Source organism: Aptenodytes patagonicus, chromosome 13 (genome assembly GCF_965638725.1).
Source record: "Aptenodytes patagonicus chromosome 13, bAptPat1.pri.cur, whole genome shotgun sequence".
In the NCBI taxonomy this organism is placed as follows: Eukaryota; Metazoa; Chordata; class Aves; order Sphenisciformes; family Spheniscidae; genus Aptenodytes; species Aptenodytes patagonicus.
This window is the reverse complement of record NC_134961.1, coordinates 13,249,612-13,265,048: the sequence shown is the minus strand read 5'-3', so window position 1 is coordinate 13,265,048 and position 15,437 is coordinate 13,249,612. Positions and strand designations below refer to the sequence as shown.

Sequence of the window (15,437 nt, the reverse complement as noted above, 5' to 3'; positions counted from 1 at the left end):
AGCTACTTTAAATAAGGTAAATATTTAAAAGCCTCAGTCCAAGCTGATCTATGTTTTTACTGCTGTTGGGTATTTAATGGATTTAATGGATTTCTTTCACAAATAGTTTTTTAACAATTAAATGGCAAATCTGCAATAGGATGGCATAATCTGTCAGGAGAAAATCTTAGGTTGAGGTTTTATATGTTAATCCTTAAAGGCCTGAACACAGGGGATAACTGAGAATCTTTAACAATTAAGAAGGAATCTGAAGGCTGTAATCACTCCAGACCTCGCAGGAGCAGCTTTGGTGGGAGCTCTGCATCAGGCAGGACTTGGCCTCGCACTTGAAAGTCTTTAGACACCATAACTGAAATAGCTGGGAAAAGATGCTGCTTTTGTTCTTGGCTCTAGAAACCTCCCTCCCTCCCTCCCTCCAGCTCCCCTGTCTCGGTCGCATTCTTAAATAACAACTTAACGTATGACTACTGGCAGCTTGCAGGATTGCTTTCCATGCCGAGGCTGCAACATCGGTCCTCGAGGCTTGTTCAAATGAGCCAAAAAGGGCTTGCCACAGTTCGTGTCTCATGGGCTGCCGCCTGCAACAAGGTCTTGACAGCAAGACTAGGGTGGTGTTTCATGTCAGAAACAACATGTCATTTTTGGCAAGTGCACACACCAGAAATGGCACCTTCCACAGTACATAAAAGCATCCGTTTGCTCTGTCGATAGTGAACTGCATGGTCAAGTAAGGTTTTGTTGTGTTTTAAAAGGTTGTAATTAAACACTGTTGTGGCTTACCCCCTCCAATGACTTTGGAGTGCACTGGTGCTGGGATGCAAAACGTTTTGAGTGTGAACACTAAGACTTGAACTCTGAAGCATATTCAAAATGCTATGTAAGAGATGGAGGCATTTGCCTTCTCACTTTTGCTCCTAAAATCGAGTGCTCCTGTTTCCCTCCTAACAGTCTGATTTGCCCTCGGTCTCCCAAGGAAATGAAATCAAATGACCACTCTTCAAAACAGCAATTTCAGCAAATTACATCTTGAAGATGTAACCACTTGAAAAGAACTTGCACCCAGAAACTCCAACTATTGCCCTTTTCACGGTGATATTTTTATAGGCTTTCCATTCTTATCGTACTGGTAAACTAGCATTTTGATGCAGTGAGAGTTGGCCGGGGAAATCCAAGGGCTGCTTGTTATGGAAAAGTTATGGTTTGTATAGAATTGCACAGGTTGCTTCTGACACTTAAAGAAGGCTTTCAGCGTGGCAGCTGCCATTGTGCGAAATCTTTTGCTAATAAAACAGTAAAGGAAGAAATTAATTGCAGTGTTCAGTAGTGCTAGCATATTGGCAATGTCCGACACAATATGTACCACCCAGCTGTTGTTTATGGGTGATACGTAGAGGTGATACAGTATCATGATTATTCTTGGTGCCCAAAGTATGGCAAAAATAGAAGTTATAGTAAACAAAATGGCTGTTGTTTTCCCTGTGGAGTACCCTCGCAGTCGGAAATTGCTCTTCCGTCGCAGCTTGTACACAATGATGGAATTCAGGATGAAGAAGATGGAGCAGGGCACTAAGTAAACAGTAAAGCAGTGGATCCAGATGAGGACGTGATGCATTGATGTGCTTATGTAGTCTTCAATCCAAATGTTGGGCCACCAGTAGTAGGGGATGCTGGTCAAAAAGCAGGTGATATAGACACTTACAATGACTTTTCGAGTACGAGCAGGGTAGGAGACTGTGTGATACTTCAGCGGATGGCACACAGCTATATACCTATCGATCGTTAGTGGAACCGTAATCCAAATGGAGGTGTGGATGGAAGAAAATTCCAAGACCTCAATTATTTTGTCCAGTACCTGAGGCATCTGTTTATTTAAGATGAAGTCTTCCATGAGGAAGTCAACAAAGACGATGAAGAAGAGAACCAGGATGTCAGCGGCAGCTAGAGCTAGAAGATAGTTATAGGAGGACTTCTGCCTGCGAGCCACGAGCTGAGAAAGGATGATGACTGTCAAGATGTTTGCTGTGGAGACAGAAACACAGTCAGGCTATTAAGATGTAACACTAGCTTTTCTGAGCACTTGCTTAGAGCAGTAGCTCTGTTCAAGCACTTAGCAACATGACCGCCTTTATTAAAGACCAAGAAACCAAAAGGAAAACGCTACAGTTGGGTCCCTCAGAGAGAAGCTGTTGCAACGAGAGGAACGTGTGGCCCTGCTCCCAACTGTGGGATATGCTGTCACTCAGTGTCCTGGTGGACCGGGATGAGGGACAGGGAGAGAGTCCGGACCTTCACTCCAGATACAGGGTTAGGTGGTGTCCAGCAGCCCTTTGCTGACTCCTTGGAGCAGGTGTAGAGGTAGAGTTATGGCCTTGGCTCTGTCATTGTTGCTCTCTGGTTGGCTCTGCTGCCACTGCAGGCACAGCAGGAGCATCCTGGCCGGGGTTGTTGGGACCCCTGCCCACGTGCGGGGAGGCAGGGGTAGCAGGAGGGAGCAGCAGTAGAAAAAACTAGTATCTCACACATGCACTCTTACTTCCCCCCTTGCTTTTTTCACATTTTTTTTTACAAGTGACAAATGAGAAGGGCAAGGTGGGCATTGGAGAGAGACGTTTTGTTCCGTGTCCCAGCTTGTGGTGCCTCCCTGTTTTTAGTTTTGAACTCCAGCTAAAAAGAGCTGAAATCAAAGCCTCCTGGATTAGGTAATTTTCTCTGGCCTGAGTGGGATCCCAATTGAGAGAAGGACTTCCAGGGAAACACGTGTCCTCAGCTCTTCCTGAGAGCTGGAGGTGCTTCACAGCACTTGAAGTTTTCAGCTCTGCCCGGGATGAGTCTCCTGTAATTCAGTCCTGCCTGTCTGACTTGATCACCTACAGATAGGCTCTGGGGAAGTGCCTCTCTTCCCACCACTGAAATGACCTGCTCCACAAAGACCTGCTCGCTTATCCAGAGCTGCTCTTTAGAAGTCCTTCTCCAACTATGAGGCATTTTTCCTCTGGAGTGATACAGTTGAGCCTTTAAGGAAACCCTGCTGGTCACATCAGACATGGATGTTCTGATTCAGCCCAAGTATAAACATGCCCGAGTTTCCTGAAAAAGCATCTGCTTGCAACTCTTTGGCCACAATACAGACCCATCACCTAAACCACGCCTAGATGTATTGCATGACACTTAAATAATACTGTGGTGAAGTGCTTAAGTGTCATCTCTGCTGTTTCACTGTCTGGTTTGCTTCAGTCTTTTAAAGCTGTGATTCAATTTAAAGAATACACTTTAGTAGCTGCTTGAACCAGTGCTATAACAGATGCTCTTAAGGGCTCAGTCCTACAGCCCCTGGCCAGGCAGAGCTCCCCACCATGGATACAAACAGCCCTTGCAGTCCTTGAGAGCTTTCCTGGAGCACTAAGGCATAGCCAAAATTTAACTACTTGCTCGTGTTTACTAGAACTTACTGTGTAGTCTTGAATTGGAAAAAAAAAAAAATCCTATTATTTCTACTAGCGGTATGGCTGGAATGAGACAGGCAAGATTGTTCCCATCAGAAGTTTATATCACTTGGCTAGAATACCTGAAGTAGTACTTAAAAATCCGAGATCTGGTTTACTGTATAAGAGATTGGCAAATGTTTGTATTTGACATTTGCATAAGTGTTCTATAAATCACCTCTTCTGTGCATTCAGTGCTTCAAACATTTCTGCCAGCTTTGATGGATTTCCCAAAACAAATCAACAATAATTGTAAGGATTCCTTTAAATCAGAGAGGAAGGAAGTTGCTGACATTAAGGTAACGATGACCTAGGACATATGTCCTATAACTGAAAATGCTCATTTTTTTTAACTGTTTTACTTGGCGCTGGAGAAGACTTCCTCCTTCATAAATGCCTTAAAAGCCTGCTGTCTGGGAGCAGATTTCTGCCGCTAGGGAAATGAACTGCAGCAGAGTGAATGATCTTGAGTAATAGCCCTCATAAGTGTCACCTATTTTTGTATTAACTTAATATATTAATTTTGTACCTTGGAACAAAACTAAACCGAACATGACAATCAACCGACTCCTTCCTTAAATAAAAAAAAGTATGATCTTTTCAACAGTATTGTCTCAAATCACCTTCAGGGGAATTTTCCCAGTTCTGCCCTCTGTTAACATGGGTGCAACTGCATTGATTTCAGCTCAGAGCAGATGTGGGGGATGGGGGATGATATAGTCAGAACTGCTGTGTCATTTTTCACTTACTTGCTTATGAAATGCCTCCGTGGTGCCTGCTGATGAGCCTTAGAGGTACAGTGAGTGATGTACTGTCAAGGAAATCCTCGAGCTGGAGTGTTTATCATGACTGTGCAGCCACACTGTTGGTTTTGGCCAGCCAGGCCGAGTGGCTCGGCTTTGCAGATATTGGATGTGTGACCCATGGGGTTCATCTTCTCTTTAAATCCTCTGAATTTGACTCACTCCAGCAGCTGGAGCCAGCATGCAGCAAGGGGGGATGCTTGAGGACGTTGGTCCCTGCTGGTAACTGGCCTGTCAGAGGAGCTCCTGCAGGGATGCTGAAGCCATGCCATGTCCGGGCACAGCAGCCCTGCTCCCCACCCCTTCTGCCCATTGTGGGGGTCCTGCTGTTTGGTTCTAACCCCACTCCCATTTTCCTACAGGAGCAGATTTACGAGCAGTGCTTTCCTCTGTACCCTCTCCCCCACCTTTCTCAGGGTTCCCAGCAACGGCGGTAACAGCATGTACTGAAATGCAAGTTATTTGTCTAACGCCAGCGCACTTTGCTTGGTGAGCCGGATTAGAAAATTGATCTGACAAAGTACATGCAAGCTCTATCCAATTTTTCTGCAAGGGTTACAGTATCTTGTATTGGAAATACTTTCCCTGGGATCACATTAGGGCTTTTTCTGGCTGGATGATATGAAATATAGTAATATCATTTATTTGTGAAAACAGATATATACTGGGGTGCAGCAGAAAGTTGCCAGTATGACAGTGTCTTAGCACAGGGTTTGGGAGTATTTTTCCTGCTGCGTGCTGTATAAGGAAAGCGAAGATGAGCTCATCCTTCGCCCATTTCCTAGCCAGTGTTAAGTTGGTCCTTGGTGTGTCCTCAAACAGTACCAAAAGCTCAGTGAAATGGGTAGGAACATTGCTCTGTGTGAACAACCGTGCCCTTGTGCCAGCATCTCAGTGGCTCCTGGGTGCCTACTCAGTGCCCCACAAGCTCTCCTGTGGGCAAAAATTAACCTACTGTGTGTGAAAGGTGATGGAAGAGCATTTGCAACCACATTTTAACCTCGTTTATCCTAATTCTTGCACTAATATTGTAGTCAGTGATGAGGACTATGGCAGACATGATGATGGAGATATAAAAATGTTTCTACTGTAACGTACATGGAGCTACAGCTGCTGGATAGGTCAGTGCCCCTAAATTGTCCTGGATGGTATACTGTCCATTTCTTGCAGTGTTTTTTTTAGATACTAAGTAGTTAAGATCATCTGAACTTGAAAGAGATTGATTACTGTGCTGGGAGTTGATTAGGGGATGACAGATGGGAATTTATGCCAGTGTCGCTTGCTGCAGTGCAGTATTCTGAATTTATAAATATCTGGTTGAGAACCGGGGCTTGATTAGAGACTAGCTGGCTGAAGCCTTGAGATGCTACTAGCAGATGATGAGAAGCAACTGTAAGAAATGGCAGTCTCAATTCTTTCCCTTCAGTCATGAGGATGCCTTTGAGACACAGCATCTGAAGGTCTCTGACACCCAAACACCATTGGTCCACGCTGCTCAAACATACGGCAACCTTCTAACTCAGACAGGCTTCATCATGGGACACTTATTGACATCTCCTCTGACTTTATCAGCTTCTGAGTACAAACTGTAGCACTGAAATTCATGCCATTGGAGGTCCTACGTATCTGAGAGGGATCATCCTTTAGGAGTAACCTTGGTTCTCATGTGGATTTGGGTTTGCTTCCCGTACCAAAGCCATGCTGCCTTGCCTGCAGAGCCTGTGCAGTCTTCTGTGCCTCCTCAAAGCACTGCCTGTGACCTAAAGGCACAGTTTTTTCCCCAGCTTTTTGTTTTGTCGATTATAGTCATAGCTCAAATAGTGTCTAACCACCATCTTTGCGGGGGATTCACAGAGCTCCTTCCACTGGCTGTTATCACCGTGTGTGAGATTAAGCAGGAGCAATTGTATCTGTCTGAAGAAGAAACAGGTATGTTTCTGGGCTTTGGTTTTGTTGGGGGGTTTTTTTGTTTTGTTTGTTTGAGAGCATTTTGCATGTACACAGCAGCCTGTGCAGTGAAATAGCCTTTACAACACAAGTGGTAGCGCTGCGGTGTTGGGAATAAGGCCCGCTGTGTCGTTCAGTAGTTCAGCATCATAAACTACCTAAATGAAGTAGCCATGAGTGTCGCTTACTGAGCGTGATAAACATTAGGTCACTGAATATAATAGACACCTTTTACCGAACACAGTTGTTGCTAGGATCCCTACAAATTATTGTGCAATGTATGAAACTACTCTGCAGGCCTTGCATTAGTAACCTGACGGGCACAGAGAGAGACGGTTTACAAATGGGAAATTTTAAATTGCCTTAAAAAAAAAAAATGTAAGTAACACCTCCTTCTTAGATTTGGCAACTCTGAGACTGTAAGTACAATATGCTAAAAATATATGGTGAAAAAAAGTGGTGTTTTGGCTTAATGGGAATAGATGATTTCCTCTAAGCTAGGAGGCAATATTAAAATGTAAACAGGTACCACGTCCAGCAGCCAGATCTGACCGCAATTACTAACAGGTTTTTGCCAACAGTTACCAGATCGGAGATGAGGATGGCATTCAGCCCTTACTTCGTGTGGGAGCTCTCTGGAGAAGATGGTGACAATGGGTGATTTCTGATGGAGGCTACCTAACAGGAATTATTTAAAAAAAAAAAAAAAAAAGCTGTGGCAAAGTAAACGTGTTTATGACTGATGTTGCCTATAGCTGGTTATGTGGTCTTTTAAAATGACCCCTGGATTTGCCCTTAAAAGAAGATAGGCAGTTCCATGTTTTCCTCTTACAGCCGGTACGGGTCGAACTCAACACTACAGCAGATGGGAACAACCTCTGTGAACAGTGCCTGCTCATGGCTAATGTAATTTGTTCTTCTCTTTTATTATCGTATCCTGAGATCCTTCCTTAAACCGTTGTGAAGCGTAAAATTATATTTATAGAATATAGTTAGTGCAATACAAGTTCTTCCTTCCCCAAGAGTTCCTGTGAGGATTGATTTTTAAAATAAATTCATTTATTTATTGTTCAATTGTCTGAGCACTGCCAAACGGCACGTACCCACTCACCCTCGGGGGGAAGAACTGTCAGCCCCTTCTGCCAGTGCCTGCATCATCTTCCAGGGGATGGAGAGGGATCTAAGCCAAAAAATGAGTCTCACAAAAGCTACGGCAGGCACAGATGCAGGACTGCCACTGGAGGAGGTTTCACACCTTGTAGGAAGACTCTTGTGTGGTTTGTGCGTAGAAATCCCATGTGCAGGGACAGACCACGCTAGCTCTGAGGGCGAAAGTGAACCTGGAGGCAGAGGATGATCAAGCTCCTGCCCAGGACAACCCAAACTCCCCTCCATATGCGGGAGACCGGGTTAGTGACTGCCAGAGAAAACGCGGCATGGCCTTGTGCTTGCAAGTCACAGGTGAATTAATGAGTTGGTGTCAGAGGCCAGATTCTGATGGTGAAATCTGACCTCCAGGGCTGTTTTTTACCCTGACTGCATTTTTACTAGCTGAGGCAGCTCTGGGGAAGGATGCCATGAATGGGGTACTCTGCCCTGCGGCTGGCACTAGCCGTCAGTGGGTCATAGAGGCCAGAGAAGGATTTTAATCCAGCCAAAAGCACTTCCTTGCCATTGGAGGGCACAGACACGGTAATGGCGTGGAGATGCCAATGGCCAGTATTCACTGAGTCTTGCCAACCACTCAGGCTTAAGTGCAGTAACTTGTCTGGCAGACGTGCAATTACATTGCATTGCTTTTGACTTTCCTAGACTGCTGGAGTAGGCTTTTTTCCCTAGTTCCCTAGGGCTATGTCTGCAATATGAGAATGGCTCAGAAGGAACGCTAGGCTAAGATGCGGGGACGCCCGGTATGCACTCACCGGTGACACGTGTGTAAATGCGATAGGGATCTGGTTCTTCTCTTGCTGTCTTCACCCTCCTCGTCCACCTTTCCTGAGCAGTGCAGAAAGCCTCTAATGACTCTTGGACATTTTTCCCCCCGAAGTCTTTCTTAGAGGCATCCACACAAGGGTAAAAATGCCTAAAACTCACATCTCAACACCTAGCCTTGCATCTTGCTACCAGAGCAGTAAAGCTTTCTAATGGAAAATTGGCGCTGGAAGGAGAAAAAGCAATCTGCAAAATAATGCAGAAATCATAAAAGGAATTTGGTTATTCATGCAACGTATCTGGACAGACAGAGGTTTTTCAAGGCAATTCAGGTGTCTCATTTGGCAGGTGTCTGTGGCTTCTAAATGCAGGCTGTCAGTGAAGTTTAAGAGGTCTCAAGCTGAGTAACTTGAGCTTGAGGATGACAAAACCATTCTACCCTTTTGATATCAAATGCCAAAGCACTGAGGCAGGTGCCAAAGGTATTTGATGGGATGACTAGGATGGAGGGAGGACGTGACTTCATAAGGGCACTGGCATGAATTCTTTACTGAACATGAATAATTAAGAGGATTTTACCTTTGATTGTGGTTTTACAAAAAAAACCAAACACAAAGTCTTTATGCCTTCCTAAAGCATTAGCTAATGCAATAGGAGCCTCATGCTTGCAAACCCCATGGCCAAGCTTTCTCAGAGACTATGCCAATTTTATACAATATGCAGGAAATTACGGACTATGCAAAACCATCGCAGTTTGGCTTTATTTCCCCCCTGGAGAATATACTGCATCCACATTAGATATATCACTCTTTGGTGTGCTAGTCTGGACATTGAAGAAAACACACCTGGAATGAACAAATGTTTGTGAAATATCCTAGTCTGATGTAACTGACTGACAGGTAATTTGTCTTGAAACCAAAAACAATCTCTAGTGCACCTATCCGCGCAGTCAATGCACCATATGATTGAAAAGATGGAGAAGTTAAATGACTGTACATTCCAGGGACTCTGTTTCAGGTGGTAGAAGAGAACAATTTCAGTAAAAAAAAAAAAATGTGTTTAGTGTTTCAGTAGGCACGCTTCTCTCCTCTTCCATGGATAAAGGGATAAAACTCCTCGTGGTCATCTTCTGTACTGCTAATTCTGGTCCTACTTGGTTGCCTCTACTTCATTCCCTCTGCACAACCACGCTGGTGTCCTGGGGGGCAACCCAACACCATCTTCTCCCATCAAGTCACTCCCAGAACAGCACCAACAGCATGCCAGGCATTGGGGTTTAGGATCCTTACATACGTATATCTTTATTCTGCAGAATGAAAATGGAATTGTGTGCAGGGTCTCCTGTGCTCAGGGGTTTATTTTTGGCTTTGTTTCCTTTTCTGGTGTCTCAAAATTAATGGTAAAAGAGATTAAAGGCTCAGAAAGACCACCTGAAACAGAAGGTGAAAGCTTTTGCGGCCAGAGATTGCTTTGCACTTGGCACGTGAAAGCAGAGAGTGCACTGGGTCAGGACATCTCCGTGTTGTTTGTTTGCCTACAGCAAATTGTTTTGACGTATGTGGATGAAGGCCTTCTCCTGCTGGCTTGTTTCTGCTGATTCACCCCCATTTTACGGAGGGGAGCAGAAAGAGGAGGAGGAGGAGAGAACTAAGGGGATGGATGAAGAACAGCGGGATATTAGACTGCCTAGTGCTTCTGAATGGCTTGACTTCTTAACAACTGGGGGCTCTGCATTACCCACCTACCGTGAAAACTGGCTGTGCTCTCTCTTTTGTGTCACTGTCATTTCAAGGAAAAATCTCCTTTGGAGTTTTTCCTTCCCAATCCGTTTCAGCAGCCTGCCATGCAAGGTTGTGCACTTCATAGTCTACTGAGCCACCCAAATATTGCACCTCGTTACCATTACAGCCCTGACAGTTTTGTTTCCTACTGATGTCGCAGAAGTTAGCAGTTGTACTCTGTAGTGGCATTCAGAGATGTGCAATCAAGTCCTCTCCTGCATTAGCATGGATTCAGCCACATGCTGCCTTTCAGGCTGCGAGGCTTTAGTGACCACAGTCTCCAGACTTACTGACCGAACTAAATCGCTCCCATCTGCACGCCTTGCTGTCACCGTTTCTGTGCGGGAACACTGTAATGAATCTATTCTTTTTCATGATGATTATTCTTTCCCTAAAGAAAAAGCATTCATTTTACAATAGGAAGTGACTCATTTTAAGCATGTAAGCAGCAGTTTTGTTCCTCTCTGTCCAGTAGTGCTACTGTAATGTGCTGCAGTGCCCTTCGGTTGCTCTGATAGCTGAGCTAAAGTTCTGCCAATTTATTTGTCCTTCTTTAAACAGGATGCAATGTACTGGCTTTACATCCAATTCAGATTTTAAGTCAGAGAAAGTATGGTCTTTGAATAAAAGGGGGGTTGAATCAAGCCTCAGGAGGGTTCAGTTCTTACTCATTGCGTGAACTCTTGTCTAATGAGTGACAGCTGAAGAGTGCTGTTTTTTCAAGGTCATAACTCTGCATGTAACAATTCTCCCACTCGTATTTTCAGATCTTCCTCTAGCACTTCTATTGTTCAGGTGTGCTGTTATGAGAGAGGCTATTTATTCAGGTGCTGGAAATGCTCTCTTTAATCAGAAGCCTGTGCTGTGATTGCAGAAGAATATACTAGGCAGTAGATGGCAGGAATCCAAAACGGGTCAGACACATTTCTGCACTGCTGTGTGCTGTATGTACACCTACCTTCTGCCTGCTTTGGTATTTACTAGATATTACATGCCATGTGAGTCATCAGCAAACATTGCTACCTGTCCCCCTTCCTACTCGTGGTACTAACCAGGTCATGGCTGTAAGCATAGAGATGACAACGCTCTTCAGGTCTCGTTCCCTGTACACGGCCGGAGAGTGAAGGTAGCACAACTAGGCTGTTGCATGGTGGTGATCTCTTAGATCAGGGATGCTCAGCCCACCGGTAATATCTGCCTTCCCAGGACGATGACTCTGGCTTGCACGCCTCCTGAATAGCCTCCTTATTCCAAGATGCATACGGGCAGAAGGCTCCAGGAGGACCAATTCTCCATCATTTCTGTTTGTCTGTGACTGTATTGCAGTTTGCACAGGCGCAGTGCAAATGTTACACACCTGCATGTCAATCCTACACCCTAGGAAGGAGCTGACTTGCTGTGTGAGGACAGCTGGTCTGTCACCTGTTAGGGGAAGGTCCATAATGTGTAGCCCTCCCTTGACAGTGTGTTAAAAAGGCTAGGCATCCCTGCTGAGCTTACACGTTCCTCTAGGTCAGGACTACAGCTTCTCTCCCTCTACATGGAGCCTGCTGAGTGCACTCTGTTCATGGCTGGGCTTTGAATGACCTGGGTTGTCCCCATCTCCCTGATACCTTGTTCAGCAGCAGGTCTGACACGAAAGCTACCTGTTTGTACCCTCCAGCTGAGAGCACCCAAGTGTGTCCAGGCTGCTTTCCCAAGTTTGCAAGGTCCTGAATCTGTGTTTACATCAGCATGATGGGTTTTAAGCAGAAGCCTAAAGCATGAACAGAAGAAACATTTGTAGACTAGGCGCTCAAAGTTTGCAGTGGCACTTCCCTGGTGCATCGGTGTGAGTCTGTTACCTCCTGAGGATGCTGTAAGGGTGCTGGGTATGTGCCTGTACTTTGTGTCACTGGGATGTGATGACCCCTGAAGCCAAGTCATTCCCTAGGTAGGCGACTGACTGGGGAGCAAAGTGGAACCAGCGATCACAAGGTAAGAAAGCCAGATTGTACTCTGCCTCTCCGCACTGTCAGGAGGAGGAGACCCCTGGAAGCATGGATCAGGCCAGGCCCCAGTCTAGGAAGCGCTGCCACTTTGTCCTTTCAGCAGCAGTACGCTATACACCCGACGGAGAAGGGAGTTCGCTTTGCTCTCGTCTCTGCCTTTTTCAGACTTTCTGCTGTCTGGTTGAACAGGGAGGGAGAAAGAGCCGCTGCTGAGAACGGTATCTGCCTGGGTTATACAAGGGAGGGGAAAGGATGCTTTCTCTGCGTGCATGATCAGGCCTGGCATTGCTTGGCCTCAAAGTAGAGTTGTTGAGTTAGTGAAATTTCCTTCAGACGCTAGAGCGGGAAAGGCAGAAACAGTTAACTGGCTTCCCCTCTCATCAGTCTTTCTCCAAGATTTGTGGCAAGGAGTTAACTGTTTCCATTTCAGCAAAACACTGCACTAGTGCTGTATTTGAGGACAGATCCTAGATGATGTTTCTCTTAAATTCTTGGCACCATGCAAAGCTAATTACTCAGATCCCACGGACTTCAGGTTCTTTTTCTAACAGGTAATAAGTGTGCTACCTTTACAACTTTCTAATGTTAGAAAACTGAAGAGCAGCTTCAAATTAAAACATGAAAAGGTCTCTTTAGCACTGCTCTCGCCTCATACCACATCCTCAATGAAGCTTGGTCATGTGAGTCTTCTCCTAAACATACCCAGCTTGTTCTCATCTCTGTGCAGTCTCAGGGTGAGAATCATAAATTTCTCATGCACTCAGCATACTGTACATGTGCAGTGTTTTCAGGTGTTAGTGCCAATGTTATCCTCAGATAACGTGAACAAGCTGACACATTCCTGATGTAAGTCCACTGAACTCAGCAGTGTTGTACTACCAAATGCTTTGGCTAGTTCTGTTAAGCGCTATCACTGGTGCCATTGCTCTAATCAACCGATGTCTGATCCCTTGAGAAATGTCACCATTGCTAATTTGGATCATGCACCAATTTTAACCATGTTCTTAGAATGACAGCGTTAGGTCTGTAATTACAGTGCAGTATCCTTAGGGAGCTGGTGCAAGTATGTGCAGAACACTCATTAAGTGATTTTTCTTGTCTGCGCACGTAAGACTTTCCCCCGTTTCAGAGACATACAAAGTCAAGCTTAGCCACGGACTGCTTCATGACAACTTCTTCACCTGATCTTGAGAGGGTCTTCGTCAGTTCCTAGGGGACAGGTGTTGAAATCAGAGCTTGTCATTACTGTGGAGATCTAAGCAGCCCCCTAAGGGATTAATGAAGAGGAAACTACCTCCTCATCCCTGCTGGCTGGGTCTCTTCAGGTCAGGGCTGAGACTCAGCAATGCTGTGGAGCAGAGACACTTGCCTGTGCCCTGCATCCTCTGTGGGTAAATACAAGGCTTAACTTTCCAGTTCTCTGAACTATTAGTCTGAACTATTAGCCGATCTTCAAATTTTAATTATAAGCTAGGGAGGGGAAAAAAAAAACCAAACCACAAAGAACATCAATTCATATGCAGAGTGGTAATTGCATGTGTGCTGTTCAGAGGCAGGCTTCTCTTCATGTCTGATTAAAAATTTTTCTATGAATTAATTGTTTGAAGAAGGAATTAAGGTGAACAAAATATTTAGAAATTGTAGACTATTAACTATCATTGCTGCTTGCCATTTTACATGGTACTTTAAATGTGTAGCTGTACATAGACACAACCAAACTCTTGTATTGCACCCTTAAAATACCGATTCACCTTGGTGCATCAGATTGCTCTAACTTTTCCCTGACTTGTTCTGCCTGTCCTTGGGGTTGCTGTAAGTTGCTCTGAGGCTGGAGGTGTTAAGCCAGGGAGCAAGCAGTGCTGTTTGCCCACCCAGGCTGTGCTGGGATGGCAGCTCTGCCTGCTGAAGCCCAGTCTGTAACTGCAGACATGGTGCTGCACGAGCAGCTCCCTGCGGTCCTGCGTGCCAAGGCGTCTCGCTGACAGGCTCAGACAGTCCCCTCTGGGAGGAGAAACCTGCTCAGTCCTCTGTCTTGGCTGAGACAGTAATGCCGATGTGATGCTCATGTGGCATCTGTGCGTTTTGAGCTGTGGCTACCGGCGTGCTGGCAATGGTGCCTCACAGGTGTTCACACCCAAGCCTGAAACATCCTTTCCTTCCCCATGGGGTCTCCCTTGCTTTTCTCATCCCCAGCATCTCTATATTGTCTTCATCCCCTTTTTTAAGTAGGAATTTTCACTGAGGGTTATACAGTCTGGAGGCTGGTGCCTGTGAGCTGGGACTTTCTTCCGAGCCCTGTACCTGCACTCAGGGATCTCGGTGTCAGCATTGCCATTGCCTTTGCAGGACGCTGACCCTAAGACTGGGCTTTCTAGATACTATCCTGCTCCATCAGCTGCGGGGACAGGCTCCTGAGTACAACTGTCTGCTAACCTTGTGATAGCATGCTCCTTCCCCAGCCAAGTTCCTTACCAGCGGCACGTTGCTCCTAGAGCCAACCCTGCCCCAGGGAGCCAGGCAGAGATTCGCACCAGAAAAACTCAACAGCTACGCTTCGGATTATTGCCAGCCCAGCATGCGATCGATACGGGACAGACCCGATGCCCTCCCGTCCTCAGCATCGCTTTGTCTTCAAATGGCCAAATTGATTATGGCAGAAACTTCACGACGGGCTGAGACTTTGCATGTCAAGTTCAAAGTCGGAGCGCCCGAGTCCGGGTGGGAAAGCGACCGCAGCAGTGCGAGGGCAAGCAGGGACAAACCCCGGCGAGAGAGGAAACGCAGGGACAGCAACGTGTCAGGCAGTGAAGATGCTGTCCAAGAAACGCCCGTGCTCATCCCCACCAAGCAAGCGAAAGAACACATTCCCGGTGCCTGCCGCAGCGCGCTCACCCCGCACCGCAGGCAGCCGGGCAGGAGACGCTCCGGCGGGCGCTGCCGGCAGCTCTGCGGGAACCCCGCAGCCTCGCCCCGCCGCGGCAGCTCCCGGGGCAGCCCGGGCGCGGCGCCCCGTCCCCGCCGGCTCCCCGCCGGCCGGGGCGCGGCACTCACCCGGCAGCCCGAGGCAGAGCAGCAGGCTGTAGTAGACGACAGGTGCGTATCCCAAGCCGCAGCCATAGCGGTGGTGCGCCAGGAGGGAGCCGTTGTGGAGGTGGAGGTGGTTGTGCTCCATGGACCCGCTCTCCCCGCGGCCGCGCTGCTGGCGCTCGCTCCGCCGCACGGGCCGCCCCGGCCGCGCCGCCCGCCCCTCGCACGCTCAGCGGCGGCGGCGAGCGCGGCGCGGCCCCCGCGGCGAGCAGCGGCACATGGCGCGGCCCCCGGCGGTGCGGGGCCGGGCGGGGCGGGACCAGCCCGGCTCCCGCCGGTGGGGCGGGGCAGCCCCCGCCTCGGGCCGCCCCGGCTGGCGGCACCCGCCGCCCCTCCGCCGCCGTCCGCGCGATGGTGCCTGCCCTGGGACCCCCCTGGTCGGCGGAGGCGGGTCTGGGACCGCGAGGAGGAGGG

The 15,437-nt window shown here is 47.2% G+C and overlaps 1 protein-coding gene across 1 annotated transcript; it reads right to left on the bottom strand.

Annotated features, from left to right (window-relative positions):
• Positions 1-414: 414 nt before the first annotated feature.
• On the bottom strand, positions 415-15,108 carry GPR139 (G protein-coupled receptor 139). The gene is made up of 2 exons (XM_076351263.1): positions 14,988-15,108; positions 415-2,019 (listed from the first exon to the last, which is right to left on the bottom strand). Exons 1-2 carry the CDS (start codon positions 15,106-15,108, stop codon positions 1,085-1,087), a joined length of 1,056 nt encoding a protein of 351 aa, XP_076207378.1. The 3' UTR covers positions 415-1,084.
• Positions 15,109-15,437: the final 329 nt, after the last annotated feature.